Source organism: Nesoenas mayeri (assembly GCF_963082525.1).
Source record: "Nesoenas mayeri genome assembly, chromosome: 1".
NCBI lineage: Eukaryota > Metazoa > Chordata > Aves > Columbiformes > Columbidae > Nesoenas > Nesoenas mayeri.
In genome coordinates, this window is record NC_137541.1 from 52,967,928 (window position 1) to 52,987,057 (window position 19,130).

General features: G+C 37.3%; 1 protein-coding gene across 2 annotated transcripts in view; it reads right to left on the bottom strand.

Annotated features, from left to right (window-relative positions):
* Window positions 1–19,130, bottom strand: part of NAV3 (neuron navigator 3) — a gene marked incomplete at both ends in the record, with an annotated part of 264,685 nt that overhangs the window by 33,913 nt on the left and 211,642 nt on the right. For both annotated transcript variants that reach the window (XM_080341267.1, XM_080341266.1), the window contains 6 exons: window positions 2,046–2,123; window positions 4,418–4,441; window positions 9,205–9,257; window positions 11,742–11,930; window positions 13,826–13,986; window positions 16,319–16,360. In XM_080341267.1, the coding sequence (XP_080197393.1) occupies window positions 2,046–2,123; window positions 4,418–4,441; window positions 9,205–9,257; window positions 11,742–11,930; window positions 13,826–13,986; window positions 16,319–16,360 (547 nt within the window). The remainder of the gene's footprint in view (window positions 1–2,045; window positions 2,124–4,417; window positions 4,442–9,204; window positions 9,258–11,741; window positions 11,931–13,825; window positions 13,987–16,318; window positions 16,361–19,130) is intronic.

Consider the following 19,130-nt stretch of genomic DNA (forward strand, 5'->3'; position numbering starts at 1 on the left):
GGAACAAATCTAATTGTAATTTGGAGTTGACTTTGAAAACTTGTCTGGAGTAGGTAAGGTTACTAGACACCAGTCTGAATGCTCTTTGCTCCACACAAAGGAATACTGAACAAAGGTATAGGCAATGACTTCTAGCTAACACTGGAGAGAAACTGGATGCAATCGGCCCAAATAAACTGAACAGTGGCCTCATTGCTTCAGATGCAGAGGAGAATGCTCTCCCATCCTCACCCCGTTACACTTGTTGCTGTACTACAGGCTACAGTATTTCTGGGGTGACTGGAAAAGGATGGAGATTAAACAGAGTCATCTTTCAACTCTCCCTTTCAACATATCAGCAAGAAGGAATATGCTGGTGCTTTCTCTTCAGAACTAGCAGAAGGAGTGAAGGGCAAACATCTTTTATGTCCTCAGAATAAAATGGGGAAGGGCACCAACAGTCTGAATTATCCCCATCAGAGGGGCTCCACCACACCAGCTCTAATACAGGCACCTGAGCACAGGCCCACCACAGGCAAAAAATTTAGTCTTACTGATGTGGCACTGCTGCTCAGAATCACAGAATGGTTTGGGTCAAGAGGGACCTTTAAAGATACCTAGTCCAGCCCCACTGCCTGGCTCCATGTGTCCCCCACCGCAAGGCAGAGCTGCTGTGGCCTTTTGTTTGTGATGAAAATAAAAGTGCCCTGCAGAGAACAACAGACTTGTTAGCAAACACAACCAGCTGAGGTGTGCTGGCTTAGCTCTTCTGACCTCTTGGTGTTGGGTTTAGTTTGTTGCTCTCAGGGTGGGCGAGTAAAGAACTGCCAAACATGGCAATGATAAAGATCAATGTCTAAAAATACACAAGCCCAGGAACCTCATACACAGAGTAGGCATGCTAACTATACATTCCCAAATGAATAACTCAACTCAGAATCTAGCTTTTGAATTTACAAACATTGTAGGACTCCAATATGGTCTGCTTCACTAAATTAATTCTGAGAACTCAGGACAGACTAGCAATCCAGGGGTACAAACACCCACAGATGTTTGGCAGCCAGCTGAACAGAGCAGAGAGTGCTGAGGGTAGCTCTTTCACATTTTCATGTATGGCAGTCCTAAGAGAACAAGCAGGTTTCACACAGCTAGAGATCATTTTACCACAACATGAACGCAGTACTACTTCACTAACTGAAATAATTTTTTGAAACTGACGGCAGTATTTGTAGATCTAAGTACTCAGTACAACTACATTTCGAATGAAGGCACTCTATAGATTTCCCGAGACCTCAGGAAACTGCTTTCTTGAAATGCAAAATGATACTCTCCTGCAACTGCACCTCAGCTTTCCTTGGAAATGACAACTATAGTTATACCCTGAATTGCATCTGAAAATCACTACACAACAGATTGTTCAGTAACTATTGGGTAACTTCATCTGAAACCATAGTGACCAGGCAGGATGGTAGCTCATGTTCCCTATCTGGCATCATTTTCTGATGTGTTCAATAACTCATATTACTGGTATATGACAAATGGAAGCAACACCAGGGAGCTCTCTGTGAAACAGCCCAGTTTCCTTTAGTTATATATCAGCACAGTTATTGCGGTGTATTAATTCTAAATACAATTGTACACTGTGCTTCCCTCCATGTCTATCTGCATTTTGCAGCGTTTATCTTTGTCAAACGAAACTATAATGAATTCTATAAGAATTTGCAATTCATGAGCTTTCTTTGGTTGTGTCTCCTTACTTTTGGGCTTTTTTTTTTTTTAATTGATTTTGACAAAAGAGTGAAACTGAGCTGGACAGGACTGTTGTCATATCCAAAGTGTGGACACTCTCATTTTCATTTCTACTGTGTTTGATTACAAGATATCTTCTGCTTGAAACTGAGGCAATATAGACACCTAATGAAATAATTAATTTGAAAAATACAAAAATAAATAAATGGTGAAAGTCTCCCAGATCACGTGTTGATGCTTGAATTGAGTAACAACTATTAGCTAATCTGCTAATATATTCTCTGATACTGTTTATGATCACAAGCTAAAATACTTACGTTTGCTGAAAGCTGAGATGTAAGAGTAGCAACTTTCTCTTGTGATGCAACTAGTTCCCTCCGTAGTTTCTGAATTTGCTAGAAAAAGAAAAAATGACTGCTGTCAGTATTTCAGCAATTTCCTTTTTTTGTGTTTTCTTGCTGTTTTCTTAAGGCATCACTAATAGGTTTACAATATCTTTGTTTCACATTTTAATCTCAGAACTATTCAGAAATACAAATTATTAGAAGTTGATGCTGAATGCTGCTCCAACGGACTTTTTTGCTAGTAACCAGTGTATGAGCTAGGATCCCAGTTAGGGCAGCACATATGGGCAAATGCTTAATTACTTCATACGTACAATCCTCTGCACATGTAAATGTCATGGTCTTTTACCAAATCCCATAAGTTCCAAACATATCCTTAGTATGATCAAGGACAGCAGCCTTGGACGAGCCCTGAGATTATGGAACATGAAAGAATTTGAGTGAGGTTTGCTCTGCTAGACTGTAAACGTCTACGTTAAACTCAGATGAAGTGCCAAAAAGTGCTCCCCCACTGCCTGGCATGAAGAAGGCTTTGATGACTACCTCAGACACAGATTTTTGCTTCTTGGATGTCTAAATTTACATGGGGTACAGTATTTTTTTTTTTTTTCTCTAACACAATGCTTCCTAAAGTCCCAGAGATTCAAACACTCAACCTATTTAAATCATATGTATATTTCAGAAACTTGCTGGCCAGCTTAAAAACATGTAGTTTTAAATGTGACAGATGACATGAAAATATACTTAATTCAAAGCTCTTGTATCCTTTAGCAAAAAACATAATCTTTCAGGAAAATATGTTTACATTTCTGCTAGGATAGGTACCTAGCACGAAGCTTGCACAGCATTTTAAGATCTTTTAACCCTATTTGAGATCTTACAAGGACCACAGGCATTGCACTGAACTTTAGCACAGCATGGTGTTTCACTTTGAAACATCTTTATTTAGATGTAAAAGAAATTCTTTCAGATTAAAGACAAAAAATGTCTAAAACTAGCCTAGGAAAGGGAGCACATAGCATTCGCTAGTAAAGACTATTGCAGTACTTTAATTTTATGACTCTCACAAAAACTAACAAGGAATACTGCACAAGCTTTAAGAATGAACAAGTTCCTGTACATCTATGATACAAAAATAGCTAGGTCATTTACCCTAGCTCTGAGTAAAGGAAATATTATTGAGCTGTTCTCCGTCCTGGATTCCAATTTTTCTTATTCCAAGTTTTCTCTTTGGTTTTCAATAGTAATTGTCTGACTTTCTTTCTTAAGCTACATGTCATATTCCTGCATCTATACAAAGGTAGTTCTCATGAATTGCTGTTCAACATCTCCTGCAAGCGCATCACAGAGCAGACCTAGATACTGAGAAAACACCATGTAGAAATACACAGGAAAGAAATGGTGTTTCACCTCTATATACAGCCCTACATCAAGGGCCATGAAATGAGGATTTGCCATTTACACTACTGAGCTATGGTGGGCTTCTTCAGCTCCTTTGCTTTAATTTTCAGAGAAAGAATCTTAGAAAATTCAAGTAGAAATTATGTTGAAATATGCTGTGGCAAGTAAGGAAGAATATGTTTATTTATTCAGCTTCCTCAAAATAACTTTGAATTGACTTTTTCTCAGATTAAAATAGTAAAAATAGGGGCAGCACAAACACAGAAGTCAGAAGGCATGTGGCTCTGTGAAGTGGAAGTGCCCCACTTGGTGCTACATTTTATTGCTGCTACTTCTTGATGCCCTTTTAAAAAGACCAGAACTTCATTTTGAGAAAGGCTGTAATTGTATTCAGCTGCTGACCCGGACTTGCCACCCATTCTTACACACTGTGAGGACAAAGAAGCTGTTTTCCATGTCAGATTTGATTTATATCTGAAATCAATCTGCATTGCTCTGAAATCCATCAAAGTGGTCAGTTTCAGAAATTCAATGTAATGCAAAATGTAAGGGAGAGAAGTTCAAAGTGAACATTTGAGGTATTTTTCTCCTGAAAGGCAGCACATTACTTAGAATTGCACAGTTCCTCAGATCCAGTACAGAGTGGTATTAAGTTTGAAATGAGACCTACCACAACTCCCCCTCTCATAAGCCCGATTTCCATTGATTCTTTTCACCTTTTCAGAACCTCAGCCAAGAGGCTTTCTTCAGCATGATGCTAAGAAAACACCTAGTGCACTAGAAGCTTCCTCAGCTCTTTACCAACACTTCTCAAAAAGTGGTGCAGAGACACAGAGTGTCTTTTCCCAGCGACTTAGTAGTTGAGCCATAGCAGGTAAACAATAAACTTTAAAATAAAATAATGCATTTAAAACATAAATATAAAAATGAAGAAAAGCTCTTACCTCTGAATGTGCCTTTTCTTCTGCCTGGAAGAAAATAAAGGAAAAATAGCTTAGAAACAGTATGCAACATAATTGCGGTAATAGAAAATAAAAGCCTGCTACATTGAAGTGGAATTAATAGTTTCACAGATCCATTACATTTAAGAAAGGTATGCAGTAAGAACAATAAATGGAATTCTTTTCAACTTACTTGGCAAGGCTCCAGGTGAAACCCCAGAGTCTGCCAGCATACTGACAATATGGAACAGTGGATAAAGGGAGAATAGAAATAGAACTGCACGAACTGTAGCTGCATTTCTAAGGTACAAAACGAAAACTTGCTATTCTATCACTGCATGGATCTTAGCCTGTTACCAGCAAACTTTTACACAGTAATGATTTTTATGGCTCCTGGAACAATTTTCCTAATAGACTAATCCCTGCTAAGAGAAGCTGGCAGCATACCAGCAAAACATATATAGGAGAAGGTGAGGAAAGAGTGGTACTTGTACTGTAAAGTAATTTCTTCCATACAAAATATCGACCAAAATATTAAGAGCTATCCATGCATGCTAAAGTTTCAGCTTAAACTTCCTAATAATATTTAATGATTTTAGGTACTTCCCATGTTGTTACGTATTGTGCCATATAATGATGCTATTTACTCAACAGTCTTTTTCAACGAACTAAGAAACTAAATCATTGTAAAGCAAACCTTTGAAAGTCATTAGATTTTGCAAGCATGGGAGTAGTCTAATTCAGGAGGCATTTGGCTGTCAGAATAAATTTGCTTCAGTAGGATTCTAATGGAAGAAAATGGCATGTCGTGAGAGAAGATTCCTTTTGTAAGAGAAAATAAGAATCAGTTAATATACTGGAAATCAATCCATCCCATGATCTGAGGTAGCCCAACTTCAGCGAACCAGAGTAACATTGTCTGAAGTAAGCAGTGAAAGGACAATGTGGGTAGAAGAATTAGCTATCAATAGTACTAGAAAGGCTAAGAAAACCCAAGATAAGTGTTCCTCAGAAAATTCCCAGACATCAGGCAGTATCTGTGTTATTACAAATTAATACAGCTTCTTTTTAAAGCCTGTATTAAGAAGAACTTTTGTACTGTTAGAAATTAAATGATTGATTACAGAAACACTTTCTTCTACCTGATGAAGGGGGAGAAGGCTTTTAGAAAATGTCTCTTTCCACAAATGTTTATCCGTTAACAGTCACTAAAAAGACTGAGATGCTATGATATTTCCCTGTATAACACTTAAAAGTGTTCTTGGTTGAAACTACTGTAATATCAGGTACGTCACTACATGGGAATGATTTAGAATAGTGATTGCTTTATTTACCAGCACTGATGTGACACACATACTGATATTTCCTGTTCTATGTTCACAAAAAACTGATCTGCCTACAGAAGAAATTTAAATTCTATTCTCATTATTCTTACTTCAAACATAGTGCATGAAAAGTCACAAAGGGATCAAGAAAGACTATGTCCCATTATGAGTTCCACTGTGCCAAGATAAGCAAAAAAAATTATTCAAAGTTGGTGACCTTTTCCTGAAACTATCATGTGGGGACGTGGTCTCTCATCCTTAGACCATGTCTCCTGCTGATGAAGGAGGTGGCACATGTTGTTACCAGATGACTCCCACTCGGTACAAGGAAGCGTTGCCTCTGTCTCAGAATTCAGAGACATGACTCCAACAAGGCAACTTTTGTGGGCAGTGGAAGAAGTCAATGCAAGAGGAAGAACAGAATTCTGGGCAAAATTTGATCAACCAAATACAACTGAGTAGTTTGTAATTAGGAGTTCATGCTGACACCATTGTAACCCATCACTCAATTACTGGTTCAAAAGGCTCTGAAGGAAATATTTTTTTTCCTCCCTCTGCTTCTCCATCATATCCATGCAACCAATCCTTGTAAGAATTTTCTTTTTTTTTAAGACTTAAAATATTAACATACAAATGACATGTCCTTACACGTCTCCCTCGAGCTTGGCTTAGCAGAGTTAATGAAGTCTAGAGATTCTAAGTGTAGCTAATGCTAAGAATCAGTGCGAGAAATATAGCAATTAACTAAATATGTGCAAATTACAGTGTCTCACCTACTGAGCAGGAGGAGATTAAAACTGGAGACAACCTAATGTAATTTACACTATCACACATATTTTTCAACTTCTCAGAGAGCTAGATATATTCACTGCCAAAACTGAATCAGTATTTCAGTCCTACAGTCTACTAAATCCGACCACATGGTATACTTTTCTGTGGAACCAAACGTTTGTCTGTCTGCCTGCGTATCTCTACAAGCCAGATTTCCAGTCTATTCAAGTAAGTCCTGAGAACCCAAATGCAAACCAAGAAGAAAGCCAATACATACAGAAAATACTAGTGAATGCAGAACTTCTTTCTCATTGCAATGACAGCAAATCATGATATGTCTCTTCTAAATCTCGTATTCTAATTCTCACTGAAACAATCTTCAGATAATAACTTCAAACTTTTCAGCTATGCTTTGGTAATAATACATAAAGATCTTGATCTTTATTTTAGTACTTTGTCTGGATTTCTCTGGTGATTAGGCTGCAGAAAAACACTAGCACCAAGGCTTAAGGCAATGCTTGATAAATCTGATAAATATATTTATTTGAATGAGATACTTCTGGAAAGGTAGCTGTTTTGGAATTCCTGTTTAGTGATTATTTTACCTGACTTAAGCAAGCCAAAATTAATACTCCTTGAAACTAGCAACAGCTGAAAGCATGTTATATGTGTAATAACTCTATGAAGTTATCCCTTTCTGAAGGAAGTGGGGCACTCTACAGTATCATTGAACAATGAAACATTGTTCTTTACTTTCGGCTGATATGATACTGATTGACAACCTTTCGTGTTTCTATACTCCACTTGTGAATCATCTTCTGATTAATTGCTGAAAAGTTTAATTTTTTTTTTCACAGGATGATAGGGAAAAAGCAGAAGAAATTCTGATCAAAAGTCATCTCTAAAGGTCAATCCCAGTGATTTTCTCATACTAATTCCTTTCTTGCCCTTTACATATTTTTCTCTAACTTCCATTATCTTGTCTACATAATCCATTACTTAAGGAGTGGGGCTTAGCTGTAATGTGCATTCACAGGCAGAGGTTTCAGAATATATTGCACTGGTTTATGGGATGAACTTGGGTAAATAATTTAAAGCGTGTTTTGCAAGAAAATACTGTTCTCTAATATCATGAGGTTTAGGTGATACTTCCAAGATTCTCTGTAATCTTGAATAATAGCAGGTTATATAAATAGGAAGTATTAGTAAGCCCTTGCTACAATACACAACATCAGAGCAGAGATATTTCAAAATTAGACTGATTGGACACTGAAGGCATCTTGTGTCACTTTGTAATTTGATTTTTATCATCTATCAGTTTCATAACATTCTTCTAAAATTTGATATCAAAGTGTGAATAATAGTTTTGGACACTTCTCCATGCAAATTCATCATAGCACTTCATAGACAGGGAAATAGTGGTAAAGATTTTTCCACTACCAGAACGTGAAAAGCCTTGCTTTGCATGTCATACCTTATGCGCTTCGGTCTGTATGTACATTCTAGCTCCTGAAAATAATTTGGGGCTAATCTGCACTGGAATTGTTTGCAACTTGCTGCTAAGGTCTGGACAAACATACTGCATGTGTACCTGATATTTCAGACATGGCCCTGTACAGACTATTTTATGATTAAACAGAAGCAGGAGAGACACTATTGTGATAGACATCATGCACGGATGCAAACTACTTTCCAAGCTAACAGGAGTTCAGGATTGAGACAGGGCGACCAGCTGTACAAATGGTACAAATGCATCACACTGCATGGGCTTGGAATTCCCAGGCAAGAACTGTTGTTGGCTCTGGGCAGATGAGTCCATGACATTCCCAGGATGATGTTATTCAACACCTGAAACTATGGAGAGGAGATGGACTATTCATGAATGCATGGTATGAAAAAAGATAAATGGGTTGCTCTCATGTGAAGATGGGCTACTACAGCGTGTAATTGCAGTTAGGGAGTAGGTTGCAAAACAGCTGTTGTGTAGCATCAAGAATGGCCAAACATGTTTAACTCCTGCCATATGGATGATTTCTTGTTAGAAGAGCAATTGAAGCAACAAATTATGTGGAAGGTCTCAAAAAAGGTACCAAAACAATAAAAATAGAGAAAACAATCAAACCCAGGAGTTCTGCTTGAGCTAGAACACAATTATGACTCAATCTAATTAACTGAGATTAATCATTTTTTAAAGACAAACTTCCTTTGGGAATAACAGTTAAATGCTGTCATTTGCAACAAAGATCAGTAGACATTTAAACTGCAAATTGTATCTCCCTTACCCTTAAGCAATCTTGTGTTTTTCAAGAAATGTACCTCAAACAGTGACATGACAAAAACACTTTGTAAATTGTGCAATTAGAGAACTAGCTGAAAATAAGCAAAATCTCTCAAAGTTATCAACTATGATAGGATAAGGACCTCCATTAAAGAGAGACTCCTATACCATTACTTTCTATTTAGCTTTCAAAATACACACTACATGATTTTAAGCAATTCTAAGCAAGTCACATAAAAAGATGAAAATAATGTATTCCAAGATAGCACGACAGTAATACCAAAGTTGAAAATAAATGTCCCTGCTTTATTGCAGTCCAATTTTAATCCTCCTAAACCTCAAAGTATTGAAATTTTCATGAGCAAAGAACAAGAACAAAGGCAGGCAGAACTTTTTTCTGAAACGTCAATACTCACCGTAGAGTAGAGAGAGGATGTGCTGGAGACAAGTGATAATGAGGACCCATGTACTTTAAGAAAAGGAAAATAACATGAAATATTGACGAAAGCACACATTTTCCCCCATGCAGCTCAATAAATAAACATCTTTTTAAAATGAGAAGCAATCTTCTATGAAGAGCAATTATAAGCTATCAGTATAGAAAAGCTATTGATATTTTTTCCTGCACTTAAAAAGATGGTTCTATACAGAAAACATCATTTTCTTGTGTGTGAGGTAGGAGAGCAAGCCAGTGAGGTTCAGTATTATTACCAGGAAATGAAGCATCACTTTTGTTGTTTTGACAACAAATCACTTGATAAATATACTCTTTAGAGAAACCAGTAATTGAGCTGTTTATACACCTGTCCAAAGCTGAGCAAACTGATTTTAATAAAAGACTATGCTTTGCAAAACAATTAAGATTCCCTAGGGTGAGGTCCCAGGCTTTCCTCAGCTGGTGTCCCTCCTCAGCACAATACACCACCTGTGTATTTGTGGTCCGTGTGAAGGGATTACTGCAAGATGTGACATACTTCCACTAATCATCCGTAGAGTCAGCCTCAAGAGCACTGAGTGAATGTTGCAGGACTTCAACTCAACACATGGGGTTCCTGTTCTCTCTGAAAATGGCAAGTGAAGACTAAACTGAACCAAAATTACCCTTTCTCCTTCTGATGATTCTCCTGAGAAAGGATACACTAACAAATAATTAAAAAAAATTATAATTTATTTCATTACTTATTTTCATTTTTGTTTCAAAATTAATTTGTTTAATATTTATAATCTTCCAGGGTTTGGTAACTTTTACTTTAATAGCTACCTGGCAACCGTATGTCAAACTGACAATACAAGAATACTTGGATTAGCCAAATAGACTTTAAATATAGTTTTCTAAGTGGGTAAATATTTACAAAGATGTGCTACAACGAACACTGAAACCTTGTTGCTTTCAATCTATCTTTGGTTGTCAGTCTCTGCTTTAAATGTCTCAGCTAAACTCTCATCCTGCTCTCGTATACAGTGGATCTACCCATTACCTCACTTCTTTCACTGGAACCTTTCTCAGAACTATCTTAAACAAAAAACCATTTGGCCTTCCAACAGCATAATCTCATGTTAATCTCTAATGACCGTAAACTGCTGAAAACTGTTTATTATTGCTGCATTAACATTCATTTGCTGAAGCTGATCATGGTTATCCACTCCAGCTGGATATGAAACATGACATGGCCTTTCATCAAGGCCACTGGTGACCCATTACTGATATTCTAGATTTAACACCTCTTTTTCTATGCATAAATTATTTGCCTTGTTTTCTTTATTATTCTTCCAGTGTTTCCTTTTATAATTCTCCTGTTCCTCAGCAAAGGGTCTGTAGTCACCTCTAGTCACCTCTGTCCTTGAATTATGTGAGATGCTTCTGTGCAGTCAGCCATCCTCTCTGTGCTGACAACTCACAGCTTGATCTGTCCTGCACCCTACTGCTAATATTACATACCCAGATGTCTGCCTGACATATAATCAAAAATACAGAAGAAGAAATTGAAAAGTAAAAGTGTGAGTTGTCCATTATTTCATCTATATGTTTGGGGTTTTTTTCCTCTTTTATCTTATAACTATGAGCTTTGAGACTAAGGGAGGACTTTTGTATTTGCTTATTATAAAGACTGTTTATATTGTCATCACTTAGTACTCAGCAAGATTGATGAGACGATGTTATAGAATGAAACTCCACTAAATTTTAGGGTTTTGTTTATTTATTTGTTTGTTTGTGTGTTTGCTTTTGTTTTGTTTTGTTTTGGTTTTTTTAATAGGGTGTGAGAATTTTGTGCTTATGGGAATTCTGCAAATAAATCAGATTTACCAGAAATGTTGGGCAGAATAAAATGTTACTGTACATTTAATTAGAAGCTTCCAGATGTTCTGTAGTTAAAATATCAAAAACCAAACAAAAAAATATTCCACATATTCTAGGTATTGTACATAGCATTAAAAAAATAGATCAACAGTAATAATCTACATGAAGAAAGTAGTGAGGGCATATTAAATGACAGAGTTTAAATATAGAAATTAATGTATTTTTTGCTGTAGGAGGCTGTAGGAAAGTGAGGAAATGAAGCTACTACAAAAGAAAGGAGATACTAAGTAGTATTGGAATTTGAGGAAAAAAAAGAGGAAAGTACGGAAGTAGGACTAAGAAAGCATGGAATCACAGTAGTCAAGGTGTCCTCAGACACTTCAAATTTAGAGGCAAAATAATTAAAATTATTTTCCAAGAATGCTTTCCTTTCCTCCAAAATTTCTGATAAAGGATGATTTATATATGTATGGCATACCCAGCATTGCATATTATTCTGTGACCCCAGCTCAACAGAATTAAAAGAAAAAAAAAAAAGCTTCACAAAATTAATTAAGTTTTTATTTTTGCAGAAGAAATATTTTAAAATTTTACTACACTTTGGGGGCCTATTTTGGGACTTATTCACTGATCCAAATAGTAACTCAGTCTTACCTTCTTCCATGCTGTCCCTGAATGAACCTGAATGACTAATTGCTCGTGGTCTCTCTTCTAGGGATGTGGCACTGCCACACAGCTGGGAGTCGTCATAGAGATCAAAAGAAGTGTCTTGTGCAGGGATGCTGTTTGAACGCATCATACTGGGTCCAGGAAGGTTAAACTGGGATAGGTTTGTTGGACTCACTGGAATACAAAGCTTTATTAGTGAAGCACACTTCCATTAAATAAATTTTGGTTCTGCACAAAATTGTAATGTAGGACTAGCATGGCTAGGTGGATTTTACACTGTCAAGAAAAGGAAAGGCTTTTATTGCTACATACAAAACCACCACAAAAAAAGTGACGCAGATGATATCCGAGGAGCTGGAACTGGATGAGACTAATCCTGTAAAACACATGGTAATGCTAACACTGGTGTCTGAATTCACAGTTGTTCACTTTGACAGCCCAAGACAGAAAATCAATGGGAGAGAGTTAAATTAAAGTTAAGTTAAAAGTTAAGTTAAAAAACAATAAGAAGTAGTAAGTGTTTTTTACAAGTAGCTCTCCAAATATATCAGTATCTGTATTTTATTTTTATACCTATATTATTGACTGCTAAGACCAAAGTTTATTGGCATATACAAGATTTTTATCCTTTGATTTTCCATAGCACCTACCATTATATTAGGTTAAACTTCCTGCACAGGCCAGTTGAATCTTATCATAATAAACAGGATTATTCTGATCAGTCATGGTTGAAATCCAGAACAACACTGATGAACTTACTTTAAGATTTTGCAAAGTTTGTTTGCCAGTAGGAAGGAAAGCCTGGTTATGGTTCACCAGGACCACATGAACTCAATGCCTAGAAGAAAACGCTAATTGTGTATCTAAATACAGCCTCAGTGTTTGGACTTTTATTTTAGATCATGTAAGATGTGCCTTAAGTCATAAACTATCAGAGCAGATGTGTTGTGAGAGCAAATTATTCCACAGGGCTATGATAATGAAAAGAAGCAAAGGACAATGACAAAATAAATTAAAAAAAACCCCTGATCTTATTGCTCTCTGTTGTGAGTACAAGAATTATGAACAAAAAGAAAAAGAAGATAATTGCAAGCAGAAAATGATAGACTGAAAGAAACACTGCTTAAAAATAGCTGTGTCTAAAACTACTGCAAGTACATGGAAGAACTCCAAAGCAGTGGCTTACTTAGCCAGGACCCAGTTTCATTTTTAAAAGTGGCTTTGTTCAACTTCTTTTCCCATATGTAATAAAGACCAACATTTGTATGTCTGATCAAATTTCTTTTGAGTGATTTTAATGTACATATGTCATAAGCTACGACAGAGTGAAAGAAGTGTGAATGCTTCAAAGGTTGCTGCTAATTCCACAGTAAGGGCCTAAAACACATAAGCTCATTATCAGCTTAGATATTTATCCAGCATGGTACAAATAAATGTTTTTCTGTTAAGCATTAAAAATAAAATAAAAAAATCTAAATTGGTGTTGGATTAACTAGACACAAGATCCAGAAGAACCAAAACTTAATCTTGACCTGTAATCAAATAAAGATGAAATGTGACTCACATTCCAATATATTATATTGCATTAAAGATTAGGAATTGGATTGGGCCCAATGCAGTTAAAGCCAGGTCCAGCCACTGAAATGCATTGGGAAGGCCTGTCTAAAAGCAAACCTATATACAGGAAAAAAGCAATGCTTAATGTCTGGGTTGACATTCACTAAAATCACTGGAAAGAATCCTACTGATAGTGAATCTAAAAGATGAGTAACTTTGAACTAGATTTCTAATTTCCTAACTAATTTCCTCCTCAGATTTTCTTCTCCTTGGGCAAGCCATAGAGAATCTGTGCTTCTTTTATGTACGCAAAATAGTAGGTAACCTGACCTACTCCATGAAAAACACCATGAGTTTCCCTTCACTAGTGAGGTACCACAATATGATGATGGAGATGTTGAATTAAATCTAGTTAAATTAAAATCTAGTTTGCAGAACTAAGAAATACGAATGGTTGAATTTTATGTTTCTGTTCTAGAGTGAGAGAAACGGTGAAGGGAAACAGCATTTACCCAGGTTGGAAAAGTGATATTTTCCAGTTGCAGATGAAGACATAGCTGAAGGAGAAACAAGCGGAGACTGACTGCCAGTGTCTTGCAGGCCTCCAGTTGAATGGGAGCGCAGCCATTCCTTGCCTTCCTCCTGACTCGTCTGCCGGGATGATGGCGTATATCTGAAAAACCACAGCTGACATGCTCAAAACAATGACAAGGTGATGGTTTGAAAAGAAACAGGTGTCACATAAATACCCTTCACCAATAAAATAGAACAAAAACCTTGAAACACATCTAGACTAGTCAAGTAATTATTAACAGGATAAAATTTATCATCTTATTACAACAGAGAAAGTATACGACTTGAAACCCCTTTCACCTTCATCCCCCTCCCCAGAACAGCATTCCCTTCCTTTGAAGAGATATGATGATAAACCATAGAAGACAGACAACCGAGCTGACAGGAAAGGACTTCAAAGCTATAGGAAGTGTACAGGCTGATGCAAAAGCTTGGGAGCTGTGTGTTGGGTGGGGAGCAGACAGACTAGAAGCCAAGAAATGGGAGTAGCTGCTTACAAAATGGCATCTGCCACAGATCACGTGGGCAGTTGGTGACGTGACAGGAGTGCAACAGAGCAGCAGCTCTGAAGAAGGAGTTTGCACCGATAACAACAGCTGCTCATGGTCACACGTGCCGTCTGTCACTCTGAATGCTACTTGAGATTGTGTCCTGCGACAAACTCGAGGTGGAGGGAAAGGGACAGGAAATATCTGCAATTAGGAGAAACAAGTTCTCTGGAAGGAAGAAGTCTGACAGTGAAATCATTAATCAACTGCTTCCTGTGGCAAACCAATAAAACGAGTGCAACTTGACACATGGTCTAAGGGGGAGAACTGGTAACTCACTGGCCCAATCTCTTTTGGACGGGCTGGAAGAAAGGGCAATTCTGGCCATGGTTAAACATTAAAACATGCAGGCAGTGCCGGTCTTAACCAAGAGGTTGTTTTCAGAAATGTCTGCAATAGCCTGCTTCATTCAGCACAACCTCCTGCTGAGGAATGAGCACCTTCACCACTGTCATGAACCATCGGTGTTCCCTAAACAGCAGAGCAGAGACTTTAACTCTGGCTTCAGGCCTGCAAGGCATAAGGATTCCTGCTTAGAAAGCAGAATAAATGAACATGTAAGTTCTCATGTTGTGCTTGGGGTTTTGTACAATATTTTAGGGTATTAAAACATCTTATCCTGATTAAATATTTACTTCCTCTCTCCTTTCAAAAAGACAGCTATGATCTTTGCTTATAAATGTGGTAGAGCAGAGTTACCCAGTAGTTATCAGATCAGAAAGATGGCAAAATGAGAATTCAAGAACTGGGTCTTGGACTCGTATCTCTGCACATCAAATCAAACTGATGGTCTTTCTGGGATAACTGATCAGGATTATATGCCTATAAACTGTTTTCCTATTCCATTTCACTTTCAGCTTTCAGCCACCATTACAATCGTATAGCCACAAACCTCAAAGATCCCATTGTACCCTTGCAGGGTCCCCTTTATGCCTCTTTCATGTCCTCCACTTTTTCCATTCTCTCCCAATCCAAAGTGATTGTTTCAAGGTAATGGGAAATTTGATTAAATTATCTTTAAGGAACGTGTAGTACGGAAGTGGAGAAGGTGATATCTAGTGACGACATTTTAACACTATCTTAAAATTTCATAAAATATTATTTATCCATAACTTAAGAGATTTCACTGTGTGATTTCAGTGACTGGAAGGCTGCAGAGTGTCTGTGTGCATCACATATACCATGGTTTGCCAGATTTCCTTCCTGGATTCGGAAGACAGGCTGCCATGCCTGATGAGACCACACAAGTTAACTAATGATCCCCCTCTTAGAACCATGGAGCACAGAAGAGGGTAGATGACTTCTGTTTTCTGTGACGAAGACAGCTCTAATTAGTGGGGAATTAGTAGCAAAGCTGGACTCTGAACTTGGATAGGGATCAAACAAACTAGCTGGAGCAGGGCTCATTTTATACTTACAAGCCTTCGATACGAAAATTAGTATTTTCTAGCCTTCTCTTTAACTAGATCTTCAGTTCAAATTGCATGAGTCCAAATTGCACTTAGAGTCCAAGTTCAGATCCACCTCCAAAATATCATTTTGCTCAATTATTTTTTGAATTATTAGTCCCATTGAATGGCAAACATATCTTGTTCTGTCTCTTTTAACTCTTCCAGATTCAATGCCTTTTAAGATTCATTGCATAAGCAAACTATCCATAACAGCATTCACTTTCCATTATATATATCTTGAAAGGATATTTATTTACAAGGCAGACATGGAAAGAAAAATCCGTTGTTAAAGTCTACATTTTTTGGTTTGACTCTATGTAGCAAGAACGTCATTATAAACAGGATCAACCAAAGGAGAAAGAAAAGGAAAGACAGTCTAGAGAAAGTTGCAGAAAAACAGAGAAGTAGCAGTCATGCTCAAAAAAATATATACCTTAATCCCTTTTTGGGTAGTGTATTTCTGTCAAGCTGCATGCTGTTAAAACAAAAAAAATCCCTAAGGACATACAATAAACAGGACTATTCAGAATTACAAAGTTTAACGGTTTAGATATGTGTGCATAACAGAAGGTCATTTAATGCTTTTTAATATATCTTTCATGATAAATTCCTGACTCATTGGAAGAGACAATAAGACATGGACTGCTGCACATTCATTTTTCATCTAGACAAGCTCTGGGCTGGGTCAATAGTAATTTGGGGACCATCCAAGTCAGAAAGAAGTCCTTCCTTATCATTTCTAACCTTCCTACAGCTTCACCCTGCAATCTGTGCGAGAATCATATGGTCACAGCATGAATCTTTATTTTTCACAGTTGTGTATGATGTGCCAATAGATTTCCGAAAGAAACGAAGGTTGTGACACCTGCTAAGAGACAGTATGGCCTTGCCAGAAGCCAAATGACAGCTCTGCTTGTAGAAATACATGCTAAATATACAAGAGTCCTGGCTTTCTGTCATTGTGGGGCTCGCATAGTAAGGTGACGGTGCGAACAAGGGAAACTGACACTAGAACGATGTTGTTCCATGTTCATGCACACATGGTCGCAGAGTGGCTGATCACCTGAGATCACAGCTGGAGTTTTCCTAATTTAAACATCATCACTAACAGGACACCCAGTAGCCTTCCTTCAAATATCACTTGGGCATTTCCTCATAAAGACTTGGTAGATCAGTCCCTGACCAGCATGGGTTGAATCTGAGCTAGTTATCATTGAGTAAGTATTGCAATGTTTAGTGTCACCATATGGATTACATTGTGAAATGACTTTAGACAGTTTCTGTATTACATATCATAATTGCACCTCTTAGAGCAACAGTAACTTAGGACCCTTCTTGCCCAGGAAAACTCTCACATTATTAAAGGTTATTTTCTATCATGCTGAGGGTGCTAGAGGCCCCACTGCCATTTAGCCTTGATCCAAATAGGTAAAAGCAGTGAAAATACTGTTGGTGTTAACAATCTGTTATCATTAGGTCTCAGACTAATGGAAATAAACACATCTTACAACCATGAAGTTTTACAGACAGTTTTTGGCTTAATCAGAGCCTTGGGGAGAAAGAAAATGGAAGGATAAACTTTGCAGGGCTTCAGCACAGGACCAGCTATCATGGTCCATGTCAGAATAGTCCGCTATTAGAGGGCTAAATTTTCAGCATTTTGCTCCCAACACAACTAAAACAACTGAAAATGGTTGGTAAAAACCCCATATGTTTGCATGATTCATGTGTTTTTTTAGTTCCTTACAGAGAACAATGGGGCCCTGATGTTCCTTTAAATTTCAAACCAAACACACATTATGATAATAACAAAATCTGTTTCTTCACAATACTTCAAACATCCTAATGAATAATACATGTTCTAATATTACTTTAACTTGAAGCTCTATATATTTCAAAATAATCTGTAACACATTATCTAAAAATAAAGGAGCCAATCAGTGCTCCTCTAAAGTAATCCACTGGCAAAAAGTTATGTCAGTCAGATAAACAGGCTAGCAGTGACCACATGATTTTCCTAAAAAAATTTAAATTCAAATACCCAAATGAAACAGAGGTAAATCTTCCTTAAAACGAGCATGGAGTTATTGCAACTACATAAAAGTGAACGTAGCAAAAATTTATTTTGCTTTTAAAGAAATACTAAATCATATGAAAATGCTGCTATATTTCAATAAGTGCATGAAAGTATTAACCATGCATGGTTCTATTTAACTATTAATTCAGACTCATAATTGCCCATATATTTTTAGTATCTGAAAGGACTCATCCATCAAGAAGGTGGGTATGTTACTTCGACAGAAACTGGACCTTTGGTAAATAGAATTGAACTGTGACGTGCAGTGATCCCATTAGAATGTTGACTGCAGAGCTCAAAATATCTCTAAAGAGGATATGAAAAAACGTCAGTCTTTTCCTGAAAGAAGCAATGCATTCTTGGAATCTGTCTCTTCGTCTCAAAATTATTACCAACATAAAGTGAGGCTGAGAATATTGTAATATGCCTGATGTTTTCATTTGCCATGTCAATGGCCAAAAGTAGCCTTGCAGGAAGATGCATGCAGGTGAAGGCTGAATTTATGAAGCCCACTATATCTCCATTCTCTTTTGTTTATTTTGCATTGCTGAAACCATCTGCAAGTTCTTGGGAGGAAATTACAGGGAGCTTTACAGTTTTCAGGTTCCCACCTGTGCTTGGTGTTGAGGTTAACTTGGAAAAGGCCTATTATGCCATAACTTCGGTCTATATCTAACTGTCACAGAGCTCTTAGGGAATAAAATTATTGCAAGCTAAGAAGTACCCAGGGAGGTCTAGGGTTGGCTGGGCCAAGCTGATATGGGACTTGCAAATGGCTGAACACACAAGAAAATCTGATACATGATGCTGTGTTTCACACCTTAAAACTACCACCATCAACTATGGTGATAATTTAAAACAACTGAAAGTCTTGAAGAGTTTAAGTAGATTTCCATGCACTTTCATAGCCCTTAAAATTAAGCATCATTTTGAAGCAAACCAGAACAAGCCAGCCATGTAATTAGAAACTACTTCCACCTTGCTAATCTAAAAATGCAGCCATTATTGCTGATGAAACCACTGTTAATTCCTATATTTCCACATTTTTATGCATTGCTTCGTGTGCCACTCAGACTATGAATAAGAAAGACACAAGTCTTCAATGTCCAACAGCAATTAAGGCTTCAAAATAACTATTAGTGATGTGTCCACCTGGAAAATTTTATCA